Here is a 27,856-nt window from a genome sequence, read left to right as displayed (position 1 = left end):
CAGCATTTTTGTTGTTGTTGTTGTTGTTGTTACTGTCTAGATTTACATGCATGTGGTAGGCTTTCTTAACAATCTTTCAGCAGTAATTCTTGAACGGTGCAACTGTTATCGGATGGAATTTGTTTTACGTCTATTTGTAATGGTACTGTCCCTTTTTTGGGGGGGTGGGGGGGCATAAATCGTGTAATTTGGCATTCCAGGTGAAACGTTTAAGTTTTTTTCAGAGCGTTTTTGTGAGCTTTTTCGATGTGGAATGGTTCTAAGGTTCCCAATATTTCAGAACCATATCGTATAATAGGTTTTATTTGGGTATCAAACATTATGAAAAAATGCCATGAGTGACATCCCCTAATTTCCGTAAGGTTTTAGATATTTCAGCTATGCCTGATTTTGCCTTTGTGGTCTGTTCTTTCATAGAGAGCGAGAAACTTAAACAAGCGGTTAGCCAAACACCTAAATATTTGTATGAGTTAACGGTTTTCAGCTCAAATCCAATATAAAACCAGTTTTCCTGGTTTGAAATGCAACCCCCATTTCTGGATACAATTATACAAGATTTATCTAAATGTATTGATAGATAAAGAATTTCAGCATTTTTCTCAGTAAGTCTAAATGATGCTGGAGACCTCTTACTGTGTATAAAGCAACATAATCCACAAACATGAAAATAGACAATTCAGTGATATCAGGAGGAAGCTTTACACCATCTTTGCCATTGTAAATTATGTCGAATGATAGCTCATTTATTAGCATTGAAAATGGTAGTGAACTTGTGATTTCTCCTTGTTATAAACCTTTCAACAGAAAAAGAAATCTGTGAGACTTGCGCCATTGCCACATCTTACACATGCTTTTACCACTCGGTACATAATTATTTTGGATGTCCTTTACCTTTTGGCCACTATACCAATTTTAATCATTGTGGGCCATAATTTAGCATGGGAAATTAAATCAGTGGCTTTGGAAAAGTCAGTAAATGCTACGTACAGTTTTTGTTGCATGCTAGATGTTTCTGGACAGCAGCAGATAAAGTAAAAACATGGTCGATAGTGCTACGATCTTTTCTGAATTCCGCTTGTTCTTCCCCATTGATATCATTATCTTCAATCCACTTAACCAGTCGTTTATTAAAAATATAACTATAAAGCTTACTACGTATACTTAAGAGGGATATTCTTTATAATTGTTGCGGTCATTAGAGTTGCCACGCTAATGAAGCTGTTGTATGATTACCTGTGTCTGTTATTCTGAATTTTTTCCTTACAGTTGTCTTGATTCCAGACAATTTTTTCCTATAAAATAGGCTCCTTTTTATAATTGTTACACATCAATATAGGCATATTCTGAGAATCTATTCTTTTGTCAACAAACATGTGTACTAAATAACGTATAGACCTGGAGACTGCAAAATAATCTCTTACACTGCAGCCGTGTTTAGAAATGAAAGTAAGTGTACCTGTCCTGTCTCCCTCTGTGGTGCCGTATTACATCAAACTGTGAACCCAGTTCAAGGAACAGTTGTTTTTTCTTTATATTGTGAATCCCTCGTGGTCATATTCAAATGGTTTGTTTCACGACTTGAAGTTACGAAATACTCAAAATCATTTACATGGCAGATTTGCTTATTTCCAGTGCGAGCATTAAGATCTCTACACATTATAAAGGGAACATCTCATATCTTATGTAGCATGTAGCATGCACAATTCTAAAGCAGAAATAGCATTTTCAAAACATGAAAAAATATACAAAGGGGGCTATGGGGGTGCTGCATAAACACAAATTAGAATAGCATATCTTGGGGTCATTGATGATTCTTTTGACAGTCTCAGCGTGATACACTTATCAATGCCATGCTCGATTTTCTTCCCCATTTGGTGCAGTCCGTTTCGTACAAGTAAAATCACTCCGCCAAACTTTTGACCTGATTCAGAGAAAGTCTGAATGCAGGACAATTACACTGTGCAAAATTTGTGAAGATATCTGGTGTATGATTTCCTGCAGTAAATGTTTCAGTAAAAAAAAAAAATCAAATGTGTTGATAAATGAAATAAAATAGAGGTCATGCCACACATATTGTAAGAGAACAATGAAACAGTTCAGAGGGGAGACTGGTCTGTGGCCGAATCCCAGTTGTCTTTCACTTATTATTATCTTTCTTGTCGAAGATCTTGCATTCTTTATTTAGTTTTTTGTTGGTCCTTTGCTGCGGGGCTGTTTCTTTATCCATGTTTGCACTGAATTTGGTCTGTTCTGGAGTCCCTGTTGTTTGTACTGATTTTGAACTGTTCTGGGGTCTCTGGTGTTGTGGGCTGCAGAAGACTGCCTGGTTAGTCTGGATGGCACGACGATGATCTTTTGGAGTCCTGGGTTCCTTTAGTCGTACCGAGTCGTGATGATGTGCCTCTGATAGTGCCTTCTGGTGAGGGGCTGGCAGCAGATGTCACCTCACTGTAGAGCTGGTCTCCTGATGCAGCCACCATGGAAACAGGGCCTTTCAATTTGGAGTAGGGACAGCATCTGGTAGTGACGGCCTTCTGTCCGACAGTGAGAGGTCCGGTGGGCAGGGGGGTCCTGCCTTTCCCGTTCCACTTGTGACTGTCCCGTGGTGAACGCTGAGGAGACACGTCTCCCGGCTTACCCTTCACACCGGTGGGGGTCTGTTCTGTACGAGGAGAGAGGGGCCTCAGACCACTAGTGCTGAGTGGTGTGCTGTTACCTCTTCCACAAGGGGGAGGGAAAGGGTTTGTGAAGCCGGGTTAATCACTGGTGTATCCATCGTAGTGTTGACATCGTCTGGAAGGGCTACACGCACACCGCTTGCTTGCTGTAGATTCCAGACCAAGGGTAGCGGGTGTCAGGGGTGGGCTCTCTCTGTCCCTGTGAACGTGACACTGCACTTGATGCTGGTCGTTATCAGTGTTATTCACTGCACGGGCGTCACATCCGACATTGGAACTTGTCTGAGTTTCCGTCCAGTAGTTCAGCTGCTCTTCTGCTCCTCCTGTCTTGTCCAGGGTAATGAAAGAGGGATTTGAACTTGATGCGTATCGGGTTGAATTTCTGAGCTCATTGGAAGTAACCCTGCCATCGTAAAGAGGACCTATCGGCTCAGTTGTGTCAGCGGAGTGTGCCTGGGCACCTTCATATAAGTTTTCTTCATTGAAGACCACATCGTCAGCATCATGAGTGTGTTGTCCTGCATGACCGGACATAGGAGAGGAGTGTCTTTGTTCTGGTGAACGGCAGAGGTACCAGTTGTCAACGCCCTGTCCATGGCCAGTGTCACCACTGTACAGGGGGGTGGGGGATGATAACTAGGTTGAGTTTTCATGACCGGCTCTCCTGAATCTCTGCTTGTAGGTGTGTTGGACTGGTGTGCATGGTAAATGTCTCTTTGTGGGGGCCTTGCACTTGGATATTCCAGTGAAATATTCTGATGGCCGTTTTGCATTTCGGTCTCAATCCATTTCACATTGAAAAAGAACCCTCAACTTCCTTCACGTCGAATATCAGCCAGTTGTTATGATTGTGTTCGGGTATGGTCATTTAAAATTTTTGTACCCAGCTTCTCTCAAGTCTGCGCGGATATCTTTCATCTTTAACAGAGCTATCTTTCTTTCCATTGATCAAATGTAACATGGACTTGACGGGGTCAATTTCGCTTTGTCCCTGATCCAATCATATGGGCGTGTCGGATGTCCACAGTAGAGAAGAGAGCGTTTGGGTTGTGCAGATCATTCAAGATGTCAATAACTTTTTGTGCACTTTCTTCTTCCATCTCCTCGTCCGATTCCTGGATACCAGGGGTTGTCCATTTTGATAACTTTCTGCTGTATGTACCTGTCAACGTTGCGTGTCTGTTGTTTTTCAAGAATACTGCTCAGTAATAGCCTCCCGTTTGCGGTGACTCTCTCGGTGGTATCACATATATACCACTACATATTTTCCATCTGGCTGTCATCAAAATATGAACCTGGGTTTAATTTTTTGTATTCACAGAGAACGAGGAAGAAAGAGGTGGAAGAGCCAACGTGGGTGTTGAATATATCAGTAGTCTATTCCGTAGCTAGGAACAGCTGCTTTTGAAAAAAAAAAAGTTTGATATCAACACTGACCTGTTGCAAGACATCCAGTCTGAGGTGCAAGCACTAAGTGCCAGAAGCGCTATGGTTCTACAGTGGATCCCCTCTCACTGCGGCATTGCAGGAAATGAAGAGGCAGACAAGCTCAGCAAAGCAGGAAACAGGCTCACCCAATCTGCCAACCCCCTTAGCTTCGGGGAAGCAAAGACCATTCCGCGCAGCCACTTCAGAAACAGCTAGTGAGAACGGCTACATCTGGGACCAGAGAATGACAGCATCCATCAACTGGGTCCAGCTCATGTCATCATCCTCAGACTGCGCACAGGCCACTGCCAGCTCCTCTGCCATCTCTACAAACTGAAAATTTCACACACAGACCAATGTCCATGTGACACCGCTCCTCAAACTCCAGCCCATGTCCTGCAAGACTGCCCTCTACACAAAGAGCTGAGACGCCTGATCTGGCCCAGTCCCGCAGCACTCCAGGACAAGTTGTGGGGAACGGCTACAGAGCTCCAGCAGGCTGCGGACATCGTAACCAGCTCTGGACTGACCGTCCGAACATGGCCTGGGAACGCTGAAGAAGAAGAAGAACAGTGACCTGTGGATGAGAAAAGTGGTGACGCAAAAGCAAGAGTCGTAGCTGTGATAATTTGATGACACAAAGTCTTCCACGAAGTGCTGTGTGATCGGAATTCCAGCCTGACTCGGACACAAACAGAATAACTCTTCACTGACGGCAGGAAAACCACTGCCTAGGAAGAACTCACAACAATGAGATAGCTCAGGTCTGTGTAGAAATCCCAGAATGAAATAGGCGACTATCCCTGCTGTTTTCTTTGGCGAGCGCTTTTCTTTTCCAGTGTTTTCATAAAAACTGCATGAAAAAAATCATTTTGGGGCGATGAGCTCCAGCGGTGATGTGTTTACTTTTGCACAGAAGAGAACACAACTTTTGTATTTCAGTGCAGTGGTCAGTGTTCTGTAGACCTGAGCATGTCCGTTGCCCTCGACGGTCGACTGTGAACTCCATAGGCATAGAGAGAGACAGATAGATACAGAGACAGACAGGATCATAGAAAGAGACAGAGGCAGAGACATAGAGAAACAGAGAGAGACGGAAACACACACACACACACACACACACACACACACACACACACACACACACACACACACACACACACACACACACACACACACACACACACACACACACACACACACACACACACACACAAGATAAGAGGGAAAGTGAGGGAAGCAGAGAGGCAGAGAGAGAGAGAGAAAGAGACGGACAGAGATGAGACAGGCTCAGGCACAGAGGCAAACTTGACAAACAAAATTAAACCAAGATCACCCAGTCGGAAAATATTGCATTTCTTTGTTGCTTAACACCCAGTCGACCACACAGGGTCATATCAGGGCTGAAAAAATAACACATAAAGCCTGTATAAGTGTTCAATTTCCGAAGACTGCACGATCCAGCACATCACAGACAACATACACAATACCCTCGTCAGTATGGGTCACAGACCGGGCCCGCCACATTATGTACATTCCGCTTTGGTCTTCCAGCACCCAGACATATATCTCACAAACTTTTCTTTTTAACTTGCAGACCTTATCTTGCGCGCTGGTGCCCGGCAAGCCACCACTAAAGCTTTCTTTCGATCAGCAAATTTACTTTGTGATACTTTTGCTGTTGGGTCTGCTACAGATCAGTCAGTTCTTGTCTAGACTGGTCGATGTGCTTACGGTATTCATCTCACATTCGTCATCGTGTTGTATTGTATTGTAATGTATTATATTGTATGGTAATTGTAAAGTCATTGTATCTTATTGTGTTGTCCTGTGTGTTGTCTATTGTGATCATCATATATTCGATGCATGCAAAAAAAATGCAAGATCGAAACAGAAAAGAGTTACACTCAAACCACATCCCAACGAAACACCTCGACATGAACACGCTGCATTTGCCTAATTCACATTGCCTGACCAGCTGGCACTTGGCTGATGCTCAGGTCAGGCATCTGACCCTTACCTTCCACCCTCCACACTCCAACCAACCCCTACCCCACCCTCACTTTTCCCGATGTATCGCCATGCAGTAAATCTCTCCTACGAAGTACTCCAGGGGGTACGTTTGTGCATTGTCACAGGTCTGTTCCCTGGAGAGTAAGAACAAAGCGACTCTCCTCGTGATAAAGTTACCCCTATCCCCTCCCCTCTCATGAAACTTAAATCATTCAGGGCATGCGATAGAATTGCTTCCGGAAGTCGATTCCTACATCAGTGGAGTATTTCTGTGTGAGACCCGAAGTACTCCCAAGGAGTACACCCGTGATGTGTACAAAAATATTCCACAGAGTGCTTCCGTTGTGTGAGACATTGTGCGGCGTTATGCCCCCTGTTGCCATGTTGTGTGTGTGTGTGTGTGTGTGTGTGTGTTTTAAGTTTTTGTATTGCATCCCATTCCTCTGCGTTGCATTGAGTTCTGTTGTGTTCTTACGTCGTTTTCATGACATGAATATGGCGGATCTACCCCGTGTGAAGCGCGTCAGTTTGAAGTGCCATAAGGTTCAGTCTCAGGCCCAGTTTTATTTCTAATGTATGTACACAGACCCTGTGTCATTCTTCAGCCAGGTCACTCATATCATTTCTTTGCTGATGATTCCCAACTCCACAGCTCTGCTTTTCCCTCAGACATTTTGACTCTTGCTTGTAGCTTGAAAACTTGTATTGAGACTGTGGCAGAGTGGATGAGTGAAAACAAGCTGAAGGTTAAGAGGACAAAGTTTAGCTTATTTCCATTAGCATCAAGTCAACCATTTTATGTTCTTTATGTATACATGTTGAATGACTGTGACTCTCTTGTACAGTTTATGTGTTTCACACTACAAACGAATATTTCTTGTTGAGATAATAAAGTTTTCTGTATTCTATACCAGGTCACCTCTAACCCTATGTCCGTCTCCGGCTATAACATAACCATTATCCCAGTCTATTAGAAACCTTGGTTTCCACTTAGATGAAACACTCTCTGTTGATGCACATGTCAAACACTTGTGCCGCACTCTGTTCTGTCAAATATATAGATAAGGTTAAAATTTGCTCCTTCCTTTCCACAACTGCTGCAAAAAAAACCTCGTTGTTCCTTTCACACCATCTAGATTAGACAACTTCACTCTTTCTTAGCAGTCTCTCGGATTACAACCTGGATAAACTTCAACGCATTCAGAATTATGCAGCCCGAATCGTGCTTTGTAAACCCACGAGAGTGCAACATCACTGCTCAGGCCACTTCACTGGCTCCCTGTGAAGGCTAGAATCAAATACCAGATTGCTTGCCTCTGCTTTCAGCGTCTGTATCAGAACAGTAATTGTGCCACCTTATCTTTTTTGACCTGCTCCATCTCCACCATCTTCGTATGGTGGTACATTCTCTTGACACCTTTCTGCTTACAGTTTCTCACTAGAGACCTTTGGTAAAAAATCGTTCTCTGTCTTTGGCTCCACTGCCAGGAACTCTCTACCTCTATCCCCGAGAAAAAAACTCCGTGCTATGCAGTTCTGAACAGAAAAAATAAAGACGCACCTCTTGGAAATCCACCCCTTCTGATTCATGTATGAGACAGTGTGTGTTTGTTTCTGTTTTCTGTATATATTTCATGCTGTTGAGGTGTTGCGTGAAAGAGAGAAAGGGAGGGTGATACATATTTATAAGAACGGTTATTTTAGTCGTATATTAATTGGGCATTGTGTTGTTCTTTTTTTAAGTATTCATATTAATTTTAAGTACTGTGATATGTTTCTCAGTACAATGATATTAGTGTTAAATATTGTGACAGGAGATTCCATCATTTAGGTATTGTGATTCATATGTATTTTCAGAGTTATGTGATACGCGTTGTTGTTTTGTGTGTGTGTTGTGTGTGTGTGTGTGTGTGTGTGTGTGTGTGTTTGTGTATATATATATGTTCGTAAATTATTGTTAGTGTTTGATGTCTTTGCACGTATGAAAGTTGTCATTTCAGTGTTCAAATGCATGTTTTTAACATCAGTTTACATTGTACAGCACATTTGAGCATGTTCTACATGGAAATGCTCTCTATAAATTTTGTAGTAGTAGTAGTAGTCGTATAAATCGAAATAGTAGTAGTAACTAATTGTAATCTTAGTGCATCGCCACCTATTCTTTGTTTGGTTTGATATTTTTTTCGCGATCAACGTGCTCTTTTTGCAACATTTTCCCAGGGATTCGTTTTTACGAGCGACTCTTGCATGCTGCACATGAGACGTAAATGTTTCCTCGAAAAAATAAAAAAAGGGTATGGTTTTCAGTCTGTCAGTCAGGGTGTGTAGCAGTGGTGAGTGGAAATTCTGGACGGAGTGTGCGTGACTCGAACTTTTGAGCGAAACACACTCATTCTTGTTGGCATGTGATCCATCTCCATCCACGAGGTGCCTGCATGGCTCCACTCAGGGATGCCCAAGGATAACGTATCTTTGTGCAGGTCACGATTGTTGTTGCAGTCTTTGTTGTTTGTTGTTGTTGCTGCTGCTTTAATGTTGTTGTTTTTAGGTGTTTTGATTTTTCTTTTTGTTTTTATTTCTGTCATTATGCTTTGGATACTGTTAATGTGTCATACACGTTAATTTCAAAATTAAATTAAACAATGCATTCATTCATTCGTTTATTTCTTTATTCACTTTTCCGGTGGTCTATGAAAAGGAAAACCGTGTCCAATCTGACACTGACTTCCTTTCGCCTCCAAGTACCTTTTTTGTGGTTGTTTTCACCAGCTGTGAACCCGTGACAACTTCCGATTGGATGCTGTTTGGTGGTCTTTTCAAATCCGCTACAGTCTGTCCGGAAAGTAGGAGATTGTACATTGGGCAGATCTTTTCACTGCCTCTCCCGGGAAATCCATCAAATAGAAGGCTTTCTCCTTCTTCCCCTCCCCAATCCCGTGGAAAGATTACGGGCCGCACTGGACAATTCGTCCAGTCTGCTACGCTTCAGTCTTTCATGTTGACTGGAGAGATTTCTGTGATTTGTATTGCATCGTATTGTACTGTCTTGTTTTTTTTATTGTGTTATGTTGTATTGTATTCTATTGTATTGCATTGCATTGCACTGTATGCACTGTATGTGTTGTATTGCGTTTCGTTGTGTAGCGTTGTATGTATTGTATTGTGTTGTGTCGTATTGTATTGTATTTCAGTCACAGCAGTTTTCTCTGTGTGAAATTCGGAGATGCTTTCTACAGAGAAACCACGTCGCCGTAACCCGAAAACCAATAATTTCCCCCGTATATCCGCGCATGTACAGTGATATGGCTTGTGCATGTGGATTAGTTTTACAGAACGTATCTAGGAGCAACTGTCTTGTTGCCGTGATTTCGTTTACGTGGGCTAGGTGCATGCTGCACACGAGAACTGGGTTTATCTTTTATCCGGAAGACTAGTATCCAGAAGGTCTGCTGGATGGACCGATCGACGATTTCGGTCATACTGACAGGAATTATTGTCGCTGGCAAACAGTATGCGCCGAGTTTCACGTCACATACTGTCGCACTTCGGCATATAATGTCTTCGGTGACAATATATGCCAGGAATCGTAACTACAAACTGCACCGGAGACAATAATATGTCACACAACCCAACAGAAGAAAACAGCGTGGTTCAGAATTGCCGAATGGAAAGGTCGGCAATCTTCAATCCGATCTGTCTGCTGTGTTCCCCGGCCTCCCAGTGTCTCATCGTGTCCCTGTGTGGAGGGGTCCTGACAGTGCTGTAATGGCACTGGGAAATGGGGGTAGATAGCAGCGCTACGTAGCCTACTTATTGTGAGCAAGTCATGACAGTACAAGGAATAAGTAGTGTCATAAACCCATGAGCAAATACGTTATACTAGTTTCTCTTTCTGTCTCTGTCTGTCTGTCTGTCTGTCTGTGCCTTTCTGTCTCTGTCTTTGTCTCTCTCTCTCTCCTCTCTCTTTCTCTCTATCTCGTTGGTGTGTGTGTGTGTGTGTGTGTGTGTGTGTGTGTTGCCACTAAAACGTCTCTTGCATATTTTTATGAGCGCCCTGACCTCTCTGGAGATTTGGCACTTTACGTCCATAATGGTAGTAGTAGTATTAACATTATTATTAATATTATTAAAATCTGGCACCACGTCCATCACAATCACCAAAGTAGCCACTCTTTGTTCAAGCCGGAAAATGCTAACAAAAAATCAAGATACTTTAGCAAACGGACCTATGCTCCGGTTTAAACAAATATTCGATCAAAAGACATATATTTTTTTCCCGTTTGAAATATCACGTATCTACTATCAAGAAAGCAGACACAGCAGCAAAAAAAAAAAAAAAAAAAAAATTAAATGGATGAATAAAATAAATGACAGCAAAGTATACGAGTGTATGGAGGTATGGATAAATTACAACGAAACGGATTTATATATATATATATATATATATATATATATGTGTGTGTGTGTGTGTGTGTGTGTAGACATAGAAACTGTGATAGCCAACCCATATCTATATTACTATGCAAGACATTCTTACCATCTATCCATACTTATCTAAATCTGTTGCAGAGAGTACATCAAATACCCAAAAAAGGGGAAAGTGTGTGTGTGTGGGGGGGGGGGGGGGAGAGGAGGGAGTGGGGGTATGCATTCTTGCAGGGCAATTTCAAGTTGTGATTGATCTGAGGGAAATCTGAAATTGACGGAAACGGAAAATTCAATTGAGAGGTCCGTCTTCACTAAACTCAATTTTGTCTCTACCTCCTGGGGATTTGACGACCCTAATGTTTGGCCGCAACTCACAGACCACTCCATTGCAGCATCGTAAAGAAAACACACACACACACACACACACACACACACACACACACACACACACACACACACACACACACACACACGTGTGAGTCAAAGCATGCTCATGTGTGTGTGTGTGTGTGTGTGTGTGTGTGTGTTTCCGAAGCAAACGGAATCGGACTGCAAATAGGAGTTCCGTGTTTCAAAATAATAGGACTGTTCGGGATATGTCTAGACTCTGTGGAAAAAGATATAATTTTGAGTGCAAAGTGTGGTAAAGACAGTGAAGGTTTGTGTTTGTTCAATTACAGCCTCACGGAGAGAGAGAGAGAGAGTATGTAATAAAAGTGTAAAAGGACATTGGAACGTGGTACAACCAAAGTTTTGTTAATTAACGTATTGGAGTGCCCGAATTTTTTTTTTATCACATTCAGTCCGCATCTTAAAAGAACATTTGGGTTTGTAAGAAATACTTTGTCTTTTTTTTTCAGTTATCACAACTATCATAGGCAGAAAAATCAATTTAAGAACAGGGTTGGGAAGAAAGAACATACATGAACTCAATCTGTCCCTCTCTCTGTTTCTGTCTCTGCCTCTGTGTGTGTGTGTGTGTGTGTGTGTGTGTGACACACACACACACACACACACACACACACACACACACACACACACGCACACACACGCACATACACATGCACATGCACATGAGCATGCTTTTACATTTTCTTTAAATAAACTGAAACTGGTCAAAAAGCAACTATTTTCAATAGCCTTTGAAGTGTCTTGCTTCGTGATTTGCAAAATGATCAGTTCATTCATTTTAACCAATTCCACAACACGAGGGTAAAAACACACACACACACTAGAGCATTGAAAATAAGAGGCAAAGCCTTCAACACTCACTTGTGCTTCGTGTTTTATCCAGTGAAGGAATCATGAGGAGAGAAAAATACAGAGATTAAAGAAATTGTTAAAAAGTGTTCTGTATTAAACATGATTTATAGAATAGGCTTGGGAGATTAAAAAAAAAGAAGAAAAGGGAAAAAAAAGGCATATCAGCGGGATCGAGGGATCGAGCCATGCATGTTCAGTTCTGAAGCAAGCAGACTAATCCCCACTGCTGCAGCACATCTGACATCATTTGACTAAATTTATTATTTAAACCAATGTTGTTCTGGTTTTCTTCCTGCGTTAAAAAGACGTGATTGTATTTGACGTAATAGCGCCGCTTAAATCATGTTTTTTTTGTGTGTGTGTTTTATCATATCTCGATTTTTCTTTTATTTCGGCGGTAAAGGAGACGTTGCCATCGCTTCAAGCACATCGCAACACATGTTAGATCTCTAGATCTGCACGAACCAGTCTACGGCGGGCTCAGTAAAAGAAACGATCGATTAAATTTTTATTTTATGTTCATTCGTTAATTCAGTGTCCACTTTAGAATATCTATATGCAGTAAACACGTCGATGGTGTGGTTAGTATCACTGTATACGTTATTTCCAGAATTTGTTTTTCTTTTATTTTAATTGTGAACAAGAAAAACGAGGTCATGTCGTCGTCTAAACAAAACTTATCCTCCAGAAACTCAGTGAGAAGCTTTTTTTTAGAATTTTCAGATTTCGGAACGAATCTCAATGAAGTAAACCGTTGATAATATGGAAACTGGGCATAATTCGAGAGACTTAAAACCTATTATTTGTATGACTGTGAAGATTTATTTTTTTTATACTATGTTTAAGCCAAATTTGATATTGGCAAAGTATTTCCAGAGAAAATGGTAACGTTAAAGTTTACCAACGGGCACATAGACATGCAGACAGACACACACACAGACAACCGAACATCAGGTTATAACATAGACTCACTTTGTTTACACTAGTGAGTCAATAAAACCATTCAAGTGTAAGCAATTGTATAATAACAGTGACTAAACCAAATTGCTCATTATTTGGGGGTCGGGGTGGGGGTGGGGGAACAAGCAGGGAATTGTGCATGTGCGGGGGCGGGGGGGGTGGGGGGGGGCGGTGAAAGAATAGATACAGAGATATAAAAAAAACACTTATCGGTGATATATACATATATATATGTGTGTGTGTTTGTGTTTGCGTGTGTGTGTGTGCGTGCACGTTTGCGTGTGTGTGTTTGCAGAACGTAATTATATATACATATATATTCAAAAATACCTGGGAAGGATCTGGCCTGGGACCTATGTTGGTGTCGGGGAAGGAGGGAATTTGTTTGATGTGGTTGCTAGGGTCAGCGGTCTTAGGGGGCAGACTGGGGGATGGAGAATGAATAATGAAGGCTCTGCTGTGTCCCTCTGCTCATGCGCCTTCCACACACACACACACACACACACACACACACACACACACAGGTTGGTGTGAAAAGGTCACTGGCTGTATTTAGATGTGTTCTTTTCACACTGACCCAGTCTTCCCACCCCCCAAATCCCCAGTTCCTCAACACACACACACACACACACACACACACACACACACACACACACAGAGAAACACATGCACGCATGCACACAAACACACACACGCGCGCGCGCACATACACACACACACACACACACACAATGCACGCACGCACACACACACACACACACACACACACACACACACGTGCATACACACACACACCTACACACACCTACACACACACACACGCGCGCGCGCGCGCACACACACACACACACTCATACACGCACGCACACACACACACATGCACACACACACACACATGCACACACACACACACACACACTCCGTCACCCCATTCCTATCACCTCTACTCCTTCCTCCAAATATTCCCTCCCCTCCCCTCCCCTCCCTTGGCAATTCTGTCTCCCCCCAGGGAAATAGGAAGAGTGGGGAAATGGACAGGTATTGGGGGAGAGAGAGAGGTTTGGAAGGGCGTTAGAGGAGGGGGGGGGGGGACGGGGGCGGGGGGGGGGGGGGGCTTGATTTTTTTGTAATTTAGTCGGATGAATGATGCTGTCTGAAAGATGAGCGCCTGTCGTTCCTGCACTTGTCGCTATTGTTGTTGTTGTTGGTGGTGGTGGTGGTGGTTTGTGGTGGTGGTGGTGGTGTTGGTTTGTGGTGGTGGTGTTGATTTGTGGTGGTGGTGGTGGTGGTTTGTGGTGGTGGTGGGGTGTTGGTTTGTGGTGGTGGTGGTGGCGGTGGTTTGTGGTGGTAATGGTTTGTGGTGGTGGTGGTGGCGGTTTGTGGTGGTGGTGGTGGTGGTTTGTGGTGGTGGTGGTGGTAGCGGTTAGTGGTGGTGGTGGTTTGTGGTGGTGGTAGTGGTTAGTGATGGTGGTGGTGGTGGTTTGTGGTGGTAGTGGTAGTGGTTAGTGGTGGTGGTGGTGGCGGTTTGTGGTGGTGGTGGCGGTTTGTGGTGGGTGACAGTTTGTGGTGGTGGTGGTGGCGGTTTGTGGTGGTGACAGTTTGTGGTGGTGGTGGTGGCGGTTTGTGGTGGTGACAGTTTGTGGTGGTGGTGGTGACGGTTTGTGGTGGTGGTGGTTTGTGGTGGTGGTGGTGGCGGTTTGTGGTGGTGACAGTTTGTGGTGGTGGTGGTGGCGGTTTTTGGTGGTGGTGGTTTGTGGTGGTGGTGGTGGTGGCGGTTTGTGGTGGTGGTGGTGGCGGTTTGTGGTGGCGGTTTGTGGTGGTGGTGGTTTGTGGTGGTGGTGGTGGCGGTTTGTGGTGGTGGTGGTTTGTGGTGGTGGTGGTGGCGGTTTGTGGTGGTGGTGGTTTGTGGTGGTGGCGGTTTGTGGTGGTGGCGGTTTGTGGTGGTGGTGGTGGCGGTTTGCGGTGGTGGTGGCGGTTTGTGGTGGTGGTGGTTTGTGGTGGTAGTGGTTAGTGGTGGTGGTGGTGGGGGTTTGTGGTGGTGGCGGTTTGTGGTGGTGACAGTTTGTGGTGGTGGTGGTGGCGGTTTGTGGTGGTGGTGGTTTGTGGTGGTGGTGGTGGCGGTTTGTGGTGGTGGTGGTTTGTGGTGGTGGTGGTGGTGGTTTGTGGTAGTGACAGTTTGTGGTGGTGGTGGTGGCGGTTTGTGGTAGTGACAGTTTGTGGTGGTGGTGGTGGCGGTCTGTGGTGGTGGTGGTTTGTGGTGGCGGTTGGTGGTGGTTTGTGGTGGCGGTGGTTTGTGGTGGTGGTGGTGGTGGTTTGTGGTGGTGGTGGCGGTTTGTGGTGGTGGTGGCGGTTTGTGGTGGTGGTGGTGGTGGTTTGTGGTGGTGGTGGTTTGTGTTGGTGACAGTTTGTGGTGGTGGTGGTGGTGGTTTGTGGTTCTTGTCTGCGGTATGTCACTTTGTATTGTGAACAGAAACAATTTTAGAGAAAGAAAAAAAGAAAGACATGAAAGATACAAAGAGGCAGAAAGACAGAAAGAAGACGGAAAGAAGACGGACAGATACCAAAAGGCAAGAAGACAGGAAGAAAGAAAAAGGAAAGAAGAAACAATGAATGAATGAGTAAAGAAGTGGCAAGAGAGAGAGAAAAAGTTGATCATGAAGTGTGATAGAGGGAGAAGGCTAAAGAAAAGTAAAACGGATGAGAGAGACAGACAGAGGGAGAGAGAGAGAGAGAGAGAGAGAGTGTGTGTGTGTGTGTGTGTGTGTGTGTGTGTTTGTGTGTGTGTGCATAGATTAAATTTGCAATAGGATTCGTGCAATATTGAAACATCCATTCCGTTCTGCAGTACAGACGTATCATGAAATTATAATTCTTAAAGTGAATAACGAAATTTCTATCTAATGCTTTTACGTTTCACATGTTTATGCATGTTGCTCGTTTTTTAGGCCATGTTTGATATTATAGTATAGAACAATATCCTACGTTTATGTTTCTGCATCTGGTGTCAGTCCTCTTTGCGAGACCATGAAGCCGGTAGATTTGAGTTTAACAACATGTATACAGAGACCCAAAACTCGGCTTATATCACAGATTGATGTAAGTTTACATTTGGGCCAACAGCAAAGTGATAGCTGTATTATCAATGGTTTCTCCAGTCAATAGGAAACCATTTACAGCTTAGTCTTTTGTGATGGACTATGACTCTCAAACTAGGAGGCAAAATTGCACTGGCTCTTAGTGCTGCAGCCTTGTGGGCTAGTTGGCCTTTGGGAACCATCCCAACGCCGACTGTCCTAAAACCCTCTTGGCTGAGAGAGTGGGGATGTACTTGGGCAAGGCATTCTCCACTATATTCAAATTCTAGCCCAAATAGTTGGAACAGCAGTTGCCTCCTCTGCTGTTCTGATGGTCATAGTCGGACACGACTGACTATCATATACAGAGGCAATTAAGGTCAAGTTGTTCAGACGTTTCTTCTTAGTCCGGTGAAGGTTGCGGTGTTTGGGATGTGAGTCCTAGATATCTGTCTGGGTGGGAGGTCCTTTTAAATTAAGGGGGCCCCCTGGCTGTCAGAAGGGGGAGTGGAGGGGGGTGGGGGGTGGGGGGTCGTCCTGGATGGTGTTCCGAGTGAAGTTCTGGGAGATCGAGAGTTTGTTATCTTCTTGTCGTGATGGAGTGATGGCCTAGAGGTAACGCGTCAGCCTAGGAAGCGAGGGAATCTGAACCCGCTGGTTCGAATCACGGCTCAGCCGCCGATATTTTCTCCCCCTCCACTAGACCTTGAGTGGTGGTCTGGACGCTAGTCATTCGGATGAGACAATAAACCGAGGTCCCGTGTGCAGCATGGACTTAGCGCACATAAAAGAACCCACGGCGGCAACAAAAGGGTTGTTCCTGGCAATATTCTGTAGAAAATTCCACTTCGATAGGAAAAACAAATAAAACTGCACGCAGGAAAAAATACAAAAAAATGGGTGGCGCTGTAGTATAGCGACTCGCTCTCCCTGGGGAGAGCAGCCCGAACTTCTCACAGAGAAATCTGTTGTGATAAAAAGAAAAAAAATACAAATACAAATATTTACAGAGGCAATTAAGGTCAAGTTGTTCAGAAGTTTCTTCTTAGTCCGGTGAAGGTTGCGGTGTTTGGGATGTGAGTCCTAGATGTCTGTCTGGGTGGGAGGTCCTGTTAAGAGGCCCCTGGCTGTCAGAAGGGGGTGGGGGGAGGGGGGTTAAGTCCTGGATGGTGTTCCGAGTGAAGTTCTGGGAGATCATGAGTTTGTTATCTTCTTGTCGTATCCTATCTTACGGCGTCTTCTTCTAAGTTCATAGGCTGCAGCTCCCACGTTTTCGAATGAGTGTTTATATGCATGATGGTGGTATCCCACCATGGAGGCAATTATTCTCCGTTTTAGGGGTTGTGCATGCTGGCATGTTATTGTTTCCAAACCCACCAGACGCTGAAATGGAATACGAGATCTTTAACGTGCACATTTGACCCCTACACACATGAAGGGGGTTCAGGCACTCGCACTTCTTCACATCTGTTGACCTGAGATATCAAATGAATTTCTACCCTTAACAAACCAGGCACCGTGACTCGGATTCGCACTCAGGTCCATCAGGTTCAAAATCGAACGAATTAATCACACGGGTACTGCGCGCATTATTTCATCGTGGTCTGTCTCAGAGAGAGAGGACATAAATAAAGACAATGGTGTAATTACGGTAATCAATCCTTCAGTTCCAACCAACGGACCATTTGTTAAAAAAAGGAATAAAACTGGAACAAAAAATGGCTGTACATGAATGAGTGAGTCAAGCCTTCACGATAAGATAAAAAGAAACAAATTCATTCAAAGAAAGTCATGCAAAAACATTCATTCAAAGAAATACAACGGTTGAAGTGCGAATCAAACGATCTGAAATGGGATGTATACTTAAAAGCAATGGTCGAGGATGTAACCAAGAGATGAAATAAACGCTGAGAGGAAAAACGATCAGAAAGTTTCAGAGAGTAATAGTTTTGATCACAATGGACAAGTGTTTCAGGGACAGTCATGGGTTTTCCCTGCGGACAGGCACTGTCTGTGCTCGATAAATGTGCTCGATAAATTTCTTTCAACTGTCAACGTGGGAGCGACAGAATAAACTCGGTATGAATTATTTCTTTCACGCAACATTCAGACAGAACACACTGTTTCTGAAATGGGCCTCATAAGTTATTAACGAAGGCTACAAAGGTTTCTGTTATGTTTACATTCATAAAATTCAAAACGAAACGACCAAACGATCTTTCTTTCACCGTTTCAGTTCACACGTTCCTTTTGTGAACAAAGAGTTTTGCACAAGTATGGTCTTTCACCGAAAAAAGTGTGGATGAGACATAACGAGAAAATAGCAAAGAGTTTGATACAAATGTGGTATTTCACCGGTTGTGACTCACAAGGATAAATCCGTACGCAGAAACAGCGCATGAAACATCCAGGGGAAAAGAAAAATGAAGAATGCTGTCTATGTTCAAATCCCCGTGTCCTCAAGAATCGTGTGAGTGGCTGACAGGTTTCCTGTCGCATGGAAAGACAAACACCAAGCAGCTAGAATCTCAAAGACACGGGGCAGAAGCAGGCATTGCATTTTCCTGGGAAGGCAAATAGCTGTCACTTCCGTAAATCAGTTTGCAAGCAGCGATCGGTGTAATTGAATGGAGAGGGGTGTAGGGGAAAGGCCTTTGAGGACTGTGCCATATCTCCTCATGGGGGTTCTCAGCCGGCATTGTTTGCTTTCCAGCTTTCCGAGATGTCTTTCCACGCGGACACCGTGTAAGGAAGACAAATTCAACGAAAGGGGGGAAAGCCTTTTACCGTTGCAGCCATGGCCATCTCAGAAAATCCACTCCAAATCTGATATTTGCAATGTCCTGGATAATACTGTCCTGATTTTCTTTCCTTTTTTTTTCTTTCTATTTTTTTTCTCTCAAGTTTTGCAAGTTGAGTGAATGGTGTTTTCTTTATTTTATCATAAATAAGCATAGGCGTTTGCACTTGATGCTGCTATTTATATCTTCGTCGTAAAATGTCACAACAAACAGTCTGCTAGTCTCACGCAAAATGAAACATAGAAACCAAGTTACACCGAGTGAATTTGTTTCATGAGATGTCATTCAGTAATATGTATACATCTATCTATCTATCTATCTATCTATCTAGATAAAATTTTCGAACATTCGCAAGCGCCTTCTGAGATTTAGATGTACTTTGGGTAATTCATGCATTCTAACGATCAGTGAATAATTCCAAACACACACTGGCAGGACACATGTTACTGGTGTGATCTTGTTTAGAGTAGTTCTTTTATAAGTATAGTTATAAACATTGACAGTTGAATCTGTATCATGTGCAATACAAATCATCTGGAAAAAAAATAATTCAGTCCAAAAGTTTTATCAGTACTTCATTTTTTTGTGTAAAAAAAAAAAAAAGTATGGCTTAGAATTCTAAAACGATTTCACCTCGACTTGTTCTACAGAAAAAAAGTCTTGTTGGGTTGACGCTACATGCCACGTGCAGCGTGAGTGTGTCATAGAAAAGAGAAAGCATATAAACAGAAGCAGTCACGAACTCTTTCTTCGAGCCATGCCATCATCACAACAGCTGGATGCCCTTTTGTGTCCACGTCAGTTCGTCTTTATAAGTATGCAGAAAATCTTAGGTTCGAAACACATAGGATCTTCGTAATGTTTTACGTTTTTTCCAGCCCACAATATGAGGGAAGTATGGTTTTTGTTTAGGGGAACGCTTTGCGAGAAATAAAATACTCAGCAACATGCGTTTATGTGGGACTGAGCGGGTGAGCACGGGCGCGCAAGCATTTCTCTGTGTGTGTGATCGGAAGTGATTTTTAAATATTTTCTTATTTTACTTGGATTTCATGTATCTTAATGCTAATGTACTAATTTTATTGGCGTGACATATGTTATGTGCATGCATACGTGCCTACATCCATGTGTATGTGTGTGTGTGCATTTTACTTACATATACGATTTATTCCCTTGATGTTTTTATTAATATATTGTTGTACAATACCTTATGGTCTTAACGTGTGTGTGTGTGTGTGTACGTGCGTGCGCGCATGTCATTTTTAGTAATATATACCCTTTTTTGTTGGATGTTTTCTTTTGTAAATATTGTTGTGCAGTACCCTATTGTCTTAACATGAGTATGTGTGTGTGCGGAGGGGGGGGGTTAGTCTATCGTCAGCAACTGGGAATTCTTATTTGAGTAGTTTTAATCTCTTCTTATGTTGCGTATGATGATTTTATGCTAGTGTTTACAACGAGCCTGTGATTGCACAACTTAATTTCCATGTGTTTTTGATTTGATTGATTTGATTTGAACAGCTACAGATCATTAGATTAAGAGGAAAAGCCGCGATGATTCACATACAAAAACAACACAACAGTTGACTTAAATAAAAGAAATGAATCAAAGGAACTCAGCAAGACGGTGCTTCTGTTGATGTAGACTGCACGTTTCCGACTTAAACGTTCCTCAGTGGCACAAATTATTATGAGTATCTGACTGCTACCGCTCAATGCTCAATGCACTGTGCCAAGAGTAAGATACGGACACAGTGACACAGATTATTAGTGTTGTTAATGTTATTTGATAATCATGCTGCGCCAGTCTTCGGTCAGAGACAAAACACTAACCGCCTTACATACACGGAGCCATTTGCACAACAGGCTGCCCAACTGTTTAGAACAGACTGAGAGCTGCTTTTACACATTCATCATTCGTTCCTGGTGTCATTCAATCAAGCATCAGCCACGCGCACGCTCACACACACACACACACACACACACACACACACACACACACACACACACACACACACACACACACACACACACACACACACACGTATATAAGAGTAGATTTTTCTTCAGAATTTTGCCAGGGACAGCCCTCTTGTTGCCGTGGGTTCTTTCACGAGCGCTGAGTGCATCGATCATTGTTCATTCTGTCCCCAGCATCCGCCATCGACTCCCGCTTCGAGTTCAAGGTGAGTGAGGACGACCCCCTTCGCTACACGCTGTTGCTGGGCCGGGCCTTCCCGTCGCTGGCGGAGTTCACGGTGGCCTTCTGGCTGAACGTCAGCAACCCCCAGCACCCCGGCACGGTCCTGTCCTACAAGCACGGCGACAAGGTCAACCTGATGCGCTTCATGAGCGGGCCCAAGCTGAGCTTCGAGATCTGGGGGGAGAGGAAGGAGACGGTGGGCGAGCTCATTGCGCACGAGCTGGTGCACGTGGCCTGGACCTGGTCCTCGCTGGGTGAGTTCACTTGGGGGACAGTGGGGCGAGGGGTTGATTAACGCTGTGCTGGTTTCAATTTCATTTTAGGCTAATGTTTCACACAAACGTGGGGTAAGAATGTCAAAGCCTGACCAGCTCGTTGGGCTTAAGATGTGCTAAGGTCAGGCATCTGCTCTCTTTTTTTTCAACAAATGCGGAGTAGTGTATGTGGACCAGTCTGCCTGTTTCGACACATCCTTGAAACTGAAACTCATAGCAAAAGTCATTTGAAAGTCAGGTGGTGAATTGCATGGTATTGTGCCAGAAGATGTTGTTAACACAGAAATACCGATGGAGTAAATAGCTGTTCTGTGGCAAACCTTTCGTTTAGTGACTGAGATTATATGTCGCCGGCAATAAGACTTTCCATCATCATCATGGAAGTCCACCGCGAGCGATGAAAACATCAGTAACTCCAGAGATGAGAACGCAGGCCAGAGACAGACGCACACATGCGGCCACACTGTGGGCACACAACACCACATGATAGGTGTCAACTCCTCTCTTTGTGGCATTGAGGGGAGGAGGAATTTTGTTTAATGTCCCGTCACACAGATCGGTGATTGAAGACATTTTGTTAAAGTATTTATGAATACATTTGAGTATTATCGCTTAGAAGGGGTGGGAGATGTGAGTGAATGGAGGGTTGGGGGAAAGTGGGACAAATGAGGGTGAAATGTGGGTGAAATTTGATAAAAAGAAAAAAGAAAAAAAATTCTAAATACAATTACAGGATAATACTTAAAGGACTTCGTAAAAGAGAAGTCGTTAAACTGACAAGCGAAACAACTGTTAATGAATGCAAAAAGTCAAAAACATCAACGTTCTCAGTCACTTGTGAAGACACACTTTCGTGTACATAAGGCTTAATCATTGTGGCATTGACCATTCTGGTCGAGGTCCTGAAGTCACCGCTCCTCCAAAGCCTGATCTCCTCTGTGAGCAGCCAGTCGCCAAGCATTTCTTTCTGTGTCTATTCTCTTTGTCTCTGTCTGTGTGTCTGACTCTCTCCTGTCTGATCTACCCATCTGACTATAAGATATATATATTTCATCTATCTATCGATCTATCTTTAGTATAGATCTTTGTCTATCATCCCCTCCCTCCACAGACGCAGGATCATGACACGAATCTCTCAAGTTCTAATTCAGTGGATACGCAGTTCAATGATTTAAAGTGTAAACTGAACAGTGTGTGTGTGTGTGTGTGTGTGTGTGTGTGTGTGTGTGTGTGTGCAACACGTGCATCCTGTGAGAGTACCAGAACGATCAATTCCCCGTCATGAAGTGTGAACCAGTCTCCGATTGCGATGTGCTGAATACCCATCGACCTTACAGTGTCCCAATAAATCTGCCACTTTCATTGTTCATTAATGGGAAAATGTGAGTGTGTTCGCTTGTTGGGTCGTCGAGGTGGCAGCGCATGCATTTTCATGAAGCTTTTTTCGTTCTGCTCTTACACGGTACTGTGCACTTCCATGCCTGCCGACGTTTTGTTGTTGTTATTGTTGTTGTTGTTGTGTTTGTTTTTTGGGTGGGGTGGTGTTTTTTCGGTTCAGTGATTTTTACAGCTCATTGCTCAAATATTCAACGCCACCCATTATCAGAGGCACATTCTAGAAGGTACATTCGCAGATATTTCTTTCTCTGGCACTTCGTCTCTGTCTCTCTCTCTGTCTCACTTGACCCGTCTCTGTCTGCCTGCTCTCTCTCTCTCTCTCTCTCTCCTCTCTCTCCTTCCCCTGCCCCTTTCTGTGACTGTCGCTTTTTGGCTTCTGCTTTTGCTTTTTTTTTTCCTTTTTTTCTGCTGCCCTGTCGTCTGCACCGTTTCAGTGGCATTACTCACACTCCACTCATCCACATCCCAGCGCCGACAGTCCACAGGGAGCTATCGATTGTTTGTTAGGCCGTCAAGAGGCCACACACCTGCTGAGTCACGTCAGTGCTATTTAGTGGTACATGTTCTAATTTAAAATACGCTGGATGCGAAATAGAACATGATCGCTTCGCCACGGAGTCTGAATGAAAGAATCTGCTTCTGGAGAGGAGGAGTCCGCCCTTAGTCTCTTCATTGATTGTTTCCGCTTGAATCTGTCGACACTGAAGACTTTGGCAGGAGGACCTCACCACGAGCGGAAATGTAAACACCCAACCAGTGATACGTAAGAAAAATCATCGTTGGGTTAGTTGGCTATCGACGTTAGGTTGGCCATTCTCTCATACTGAACCATTGAACCTTCACCACTGCAGAGTTGTTGTTGTATTGCTGTGTATACTTGTTTGTTTTTCATTGGGTTTTTGACTCACTTGTGTAAACAAAGTGAGTCTATGTTTTAACCCGGTGTTCGGTTGCCTGTGTGTGTGTCTGTGTGTCCGTGGTAAACTTTAACATTGACATTTTCTCTGCAAATACTTTGTCAGTTGACACCAAATTAGGCATAAAAATAGGAAAAATTCAGTTCTTTCCAGTCATCTTGTTTAAAACAATATTGCACCTCTGGGATGGGCACAAAAAAATAAAAAATGAAGCCTAATTATATGCAAACTGCATTTACTGTTATATTTATATTTTTTGCATTCTCTAAACTTGGCACTTTGATCTGATATTCTGACCCAACAACAAGAGCAGTCATTATTATCATTTTTTGTTCAAACAGGAACTTCTTTTGCTAAGCATGGAATTTTTTATTTATTTTGCAAACGTTTTGGTGCAGATAGTATAAAAGGGAAATTACTCTGTTATTAATGCTAGGGGAGTTAATTTGCTTTAAACTGATCTTTCTCATCTTAAACATTACATTTTGAAATTATACTCAATACATAAAAAGCTTGGATTTTTTTTTTTAAGTGTAGCACAAGTGAGTTGAAGGCCTTGCCTCTCTTGTTTTTTGTTGTTGTTGTTGTCGTTTTTTTCTTCTTTTCGTGTTGTTTTCATTTTACTTACAAACAGAACGCATCATATGTATGAATCCATCCATTCATACACCTATTTTAACACAAGTTTGTAAATACACACACACACACACACACACACATATATATATATATATATATATATATATATATACACATATATATAATAATGTATATATATATATATATATATATATGCGTATCCACACACTAACACACACACACACACACACACACACACACACACACACACACACACACACATCCTCTGTCTTCAGACAAGACGTGGCAGCTGTTCAAGAACGGGGTACGTGTGGACCAGGGATCACTGCGAGGTCGGCAGGACAGAATCCCCTCAGGGGGAGAGTTTGTTCTGGGGCAGTCCTCACGCCCCGGGGTCCTCTTTGACGTCAGCTATGCGCTTGAAGGTGATTGTTTGGTCGGGGGATGGGGAATTCGGGAGGGGTGGGGGGAGGGGGGAGAGGGAGGGCTGGAGAAGGAAGGTGGGGGTGAGGGGGTGAAGAAAGAGGTGGAAGACAAAAGAGACTCAGTGTATGTGTGCGTCGGTGTCAGTTATCTCTGGGACACACAGGGAGATTCAGATCAGCGCCAAACTAGAACTGGTGTCTCTCGATCACTTGCTATAGAAGATGATAGTTCGCTAACACTGTCGATATCCCGAGGAGTCCATTGGCGACGAAACTGCACTCATATCAGGCATACAATTCATTGGCTTCCGCTACCTCCCTCGGCCTCTCGCCTACGGTTTCTATCTTTTTGAATGGCTCGCATTCTCCTCCTGATTTTCATTTCCTCTTTCCTCATTGTATTTTGTCATTTATGATTACCTTAGTTTTTTTGTAGTTTTTTTTCTTTAAACATCTTTGCAACAATTTTTTTAAGCGGAATCCTTGTTTAGTTGTCACATTGTACTTGTTTTCCTCCAGAAACTTTTTTGTGCGAATTTATTCTTTGGTAAGAACTATATATGTACACACACACACACACACACACACGCACACACACACACACACACACACACACACACACACTGACTGACTGACTGACTGAAACCATTTATTGTCAGATTAACTGTTTGTTGTACGGACATTTTCGCAACCATTTGAATAAACTATTAACTGAGCAACACAAGGAAATTCTGATTTGAGGGAAGGTATTTTTAAAAAAGAACATATTTAACAAATCACTTTACCAAATTTCATTAATATCATTATCTCAAAAAATATTCTAACGCACACACATACTCACATACGTGTCTCCCCCACCCTCTCCCTACATACATCCATGCATGCACACAAACGCCCATTATAATTTCCCCACCTCATTCCCCTGCCCACTCACTCACACACACACTCACACTGTCTCTCACTCTTTCTCATCAAATTAAGGTTTCGTAATGTAATCAAGACGACATATTACATGTTAGGGTCGAACAGTTCCACTAATTAGAATAATGGGAACTTTGCTCTACAAGTAAATCTGACGCTATCACCCAAAACGAAACACTACTTTGGATTAAATAAAACAGAGGGGAACCTCTGCAGCATAAAAAAAAGAAGGGGGATGAAACAAATTAGAAAAACCGACCAATTGGATGGCTTTTAATTAGGTCAACTGCGGTTTTTGTCAGAGACCAACCATTTTCTTTGCCAGGGTGAAAAACGCTGGACATGGCGAGTGGAAGATTAAAGGATGTAATCATATCATGAAGGGGTTTGAAATGTAAATGTGTATCAGGACATTCGAGCAAAAAATGTGGGATGTCAAGGGTCTTACCACAAATACATATATGTATGTGTGTGTGTGTGTGTACACATATAGTTCTTACCAAAGAATAAATTCGCACAAAAAAGTTTCTGGAGGAAAACAAGTGCAATGTGACAACTAAACAAGCATTCCGCGTGTGTGTCTATCTGTCTGTGTGTCTATGTGAGTGTGTGTGTGTGTGTGTGCGTGACATGTCGCCCTTGAAACAACACGCTATCAATCATCTCTCCCCTGTGTTTATCATTGTTGTTTCTCCCCCCCCCCCCCACCCCCGCCCCCACCCCCTGTGTGCCAGGTGACCTATCTCACTTCAACATCTGGGACTTCATCCTGCCGGCCAACGAGGTGTCCTACCTGGCCTCCAGCTGCACCTTCCAGTACTGCGGCAACGCCGTGCAGTGGGTGGAGTTCAGGGCAGGCACCCGGGGTGCGCTCAGGATGAGGTGGCCCTCCGGCATCTTCAGTGAGTCCTCTGGCACCCTGTCAGGCTAACGTTAAAGTTATATGGGGTGTAGGTAGCTAAAGCATGATACGGCGTCGGTGAATCATTTGTCTGAATACTATGAGTCAGCACTCGGCTTATATCACAGATTGACATAAGTTTACATATGGGCCAACAGCAAAGTGAGAGTTGTATTATCTGTGGTTTCTCCAGTCAATGGGAAATCATCTACAGGTTAGTCTTTTGTGAAAGATTATGACTCTCAAACTAGGAGGCAAAATTGCACTGGCTCTTAGTGCTGCAGCCTTGTGGGCTGGTTGGCCTTTGGGAACCATCCCAACGCCGACTGTCCTAAAACCCTCATGGCCGAGAGAGTGGGGATGTACTTGGGCAAGACACTCTCCACTATAATCAAATACTAGCCCAAATAGTCGGAACAGCAGTTGCCCACTCTACTGTTCTGATGGTCATAGCCGGACACGACAACAAGTCTTCGAAGAAAGGAAAGAGCCCCCGAAGGCGTTCAACGATTATCTTGACGCCTTCCACTGTCCGCCGCGCAATAACGGTGGCGGTTTTTCTTTGAACTTGAAGCTGCAGGTTGATGCGTGTGTGGCGTGGAGGTGAGCTGGGGGGGGGGGGGATATGTGAGTTGTGAGAGATGTTGTGCTGTTTGATGAATAGTTTGAGGTTTGGGGTTGTTGGTTTTTGGTGTGTGTTTTTTTGTTGTTGTTTTTAGCAAGTTTGCATCTAAAGATTTTTTTTTTCTTTGGCTTACTCATAGGACATGTATTATGTTAAATGCGCTTACAGCGGCAGGGTAAGCGCTGCAGAAATGCACATTCTTCTTCTTCTTCTTCTTCATTATTATAATAATCATCATCATCATTATTATTATCATCATCATCATCATCATTATTATTAATACTTTTGTTGTTATTATTTTTATGATATTCATTAATTTTCTCTCTCTGTATCTTGTGCTCTTCTTTCCAGGTGCCGACAGTTTCACGTGTTTTACAGAAAAAGATGCTGGAGTCACATGTGACAAATCATGCAGTGAACGAATCGGTAGGAGTGTGTGTGTGTGTGTGTGTGTGTGTGTGACTTTCTGTCGAGCTACGTTTACGTCTATAAAAAAATAATATGTAGTTATGTTGTTGTTGTGTGTTGTTGTTGTTTTAATTTCATCGGAAAAAAAATAAAGATCAACAGACGAAATATACTGGAAGTAGAACCCCGGAGCTCTACAACAAAAACTGTATGTTAAACAATGATTTACTGGAGCAACGTACAGCAAAACTGCGTGAACTTTCGTTCCTCTCTCTCTCTCTCTCTCTCTCTCTCTCTCTCTCTCTCTCTCTCTCTCTCTCTCTCACACACACACACACATACACACACACACACACGCACATATACACATATACACACACACACACTTACACACACATACTCTCTCTCTCTCTCTCTCACACACACACACACACACACACGCACATATACACATACACACACACACACACACTTACACGCACATACTCTCTCTCTCTCTCTCTCTCTCTTTCTCTCTCTCTCTCACACACACACACAC

At 43.3% G+C, this 27,856-nt stretch overlaps 1 protein-coding gene across 1 annotated transcript in view; it reads left to right on the top strand.

Moving 5' to 3' along the window:
• Window positions 1-27,856, top strand: part of LOC143290915 (cadherin EGF LAG seven-pass G-type receptor 1-like) — a 90,431-nt gene that overhangs the window by 12,841 nt on the left and 49,734 nt on the right. Inside the window, exons 3-6 of the mRNA XM_076600478.1 lie at window positions 20,800-21,102; window positions 24,314-24,463; window positions 26,119-26,290; window positions 27,272-27,336. Coding sequence (XP_076456593.1) covers window positions 20,800-21,102; window positions 24,314-24,463; window positions 26,119-26,290; window positions 27,272-27,336 — 690 coding nt within the window. The remainder of the gene's footprint in view (window positions 1-20,799; window positions 21,103-24,313; window positions 24,464-26,118; window positions 26,291-27,271; window positions 27,337-27,856) is intronic.

This window comes from Babylonia areolata, chromosome 1 (genome assembly GCF_041734735.1).
Source record: "Babylonia areolata isolate BAREFJ2019XMU chromosome 1, ASM4173473v1, whole genome shotgun sequence".
In the NCBI taxonomy this organism is placed as follows: domain Eukaryota; kingdom Metazoa; phylum Mollusca; class Gastropoda; order Neogastropoda; family Buccinidae; genus Babylonia; species Babylonia areolata.
Note: the sequence above shows the minus strand (reverse complement) of the source record. Positions and strands in the feature narration are given on the sequence as shown.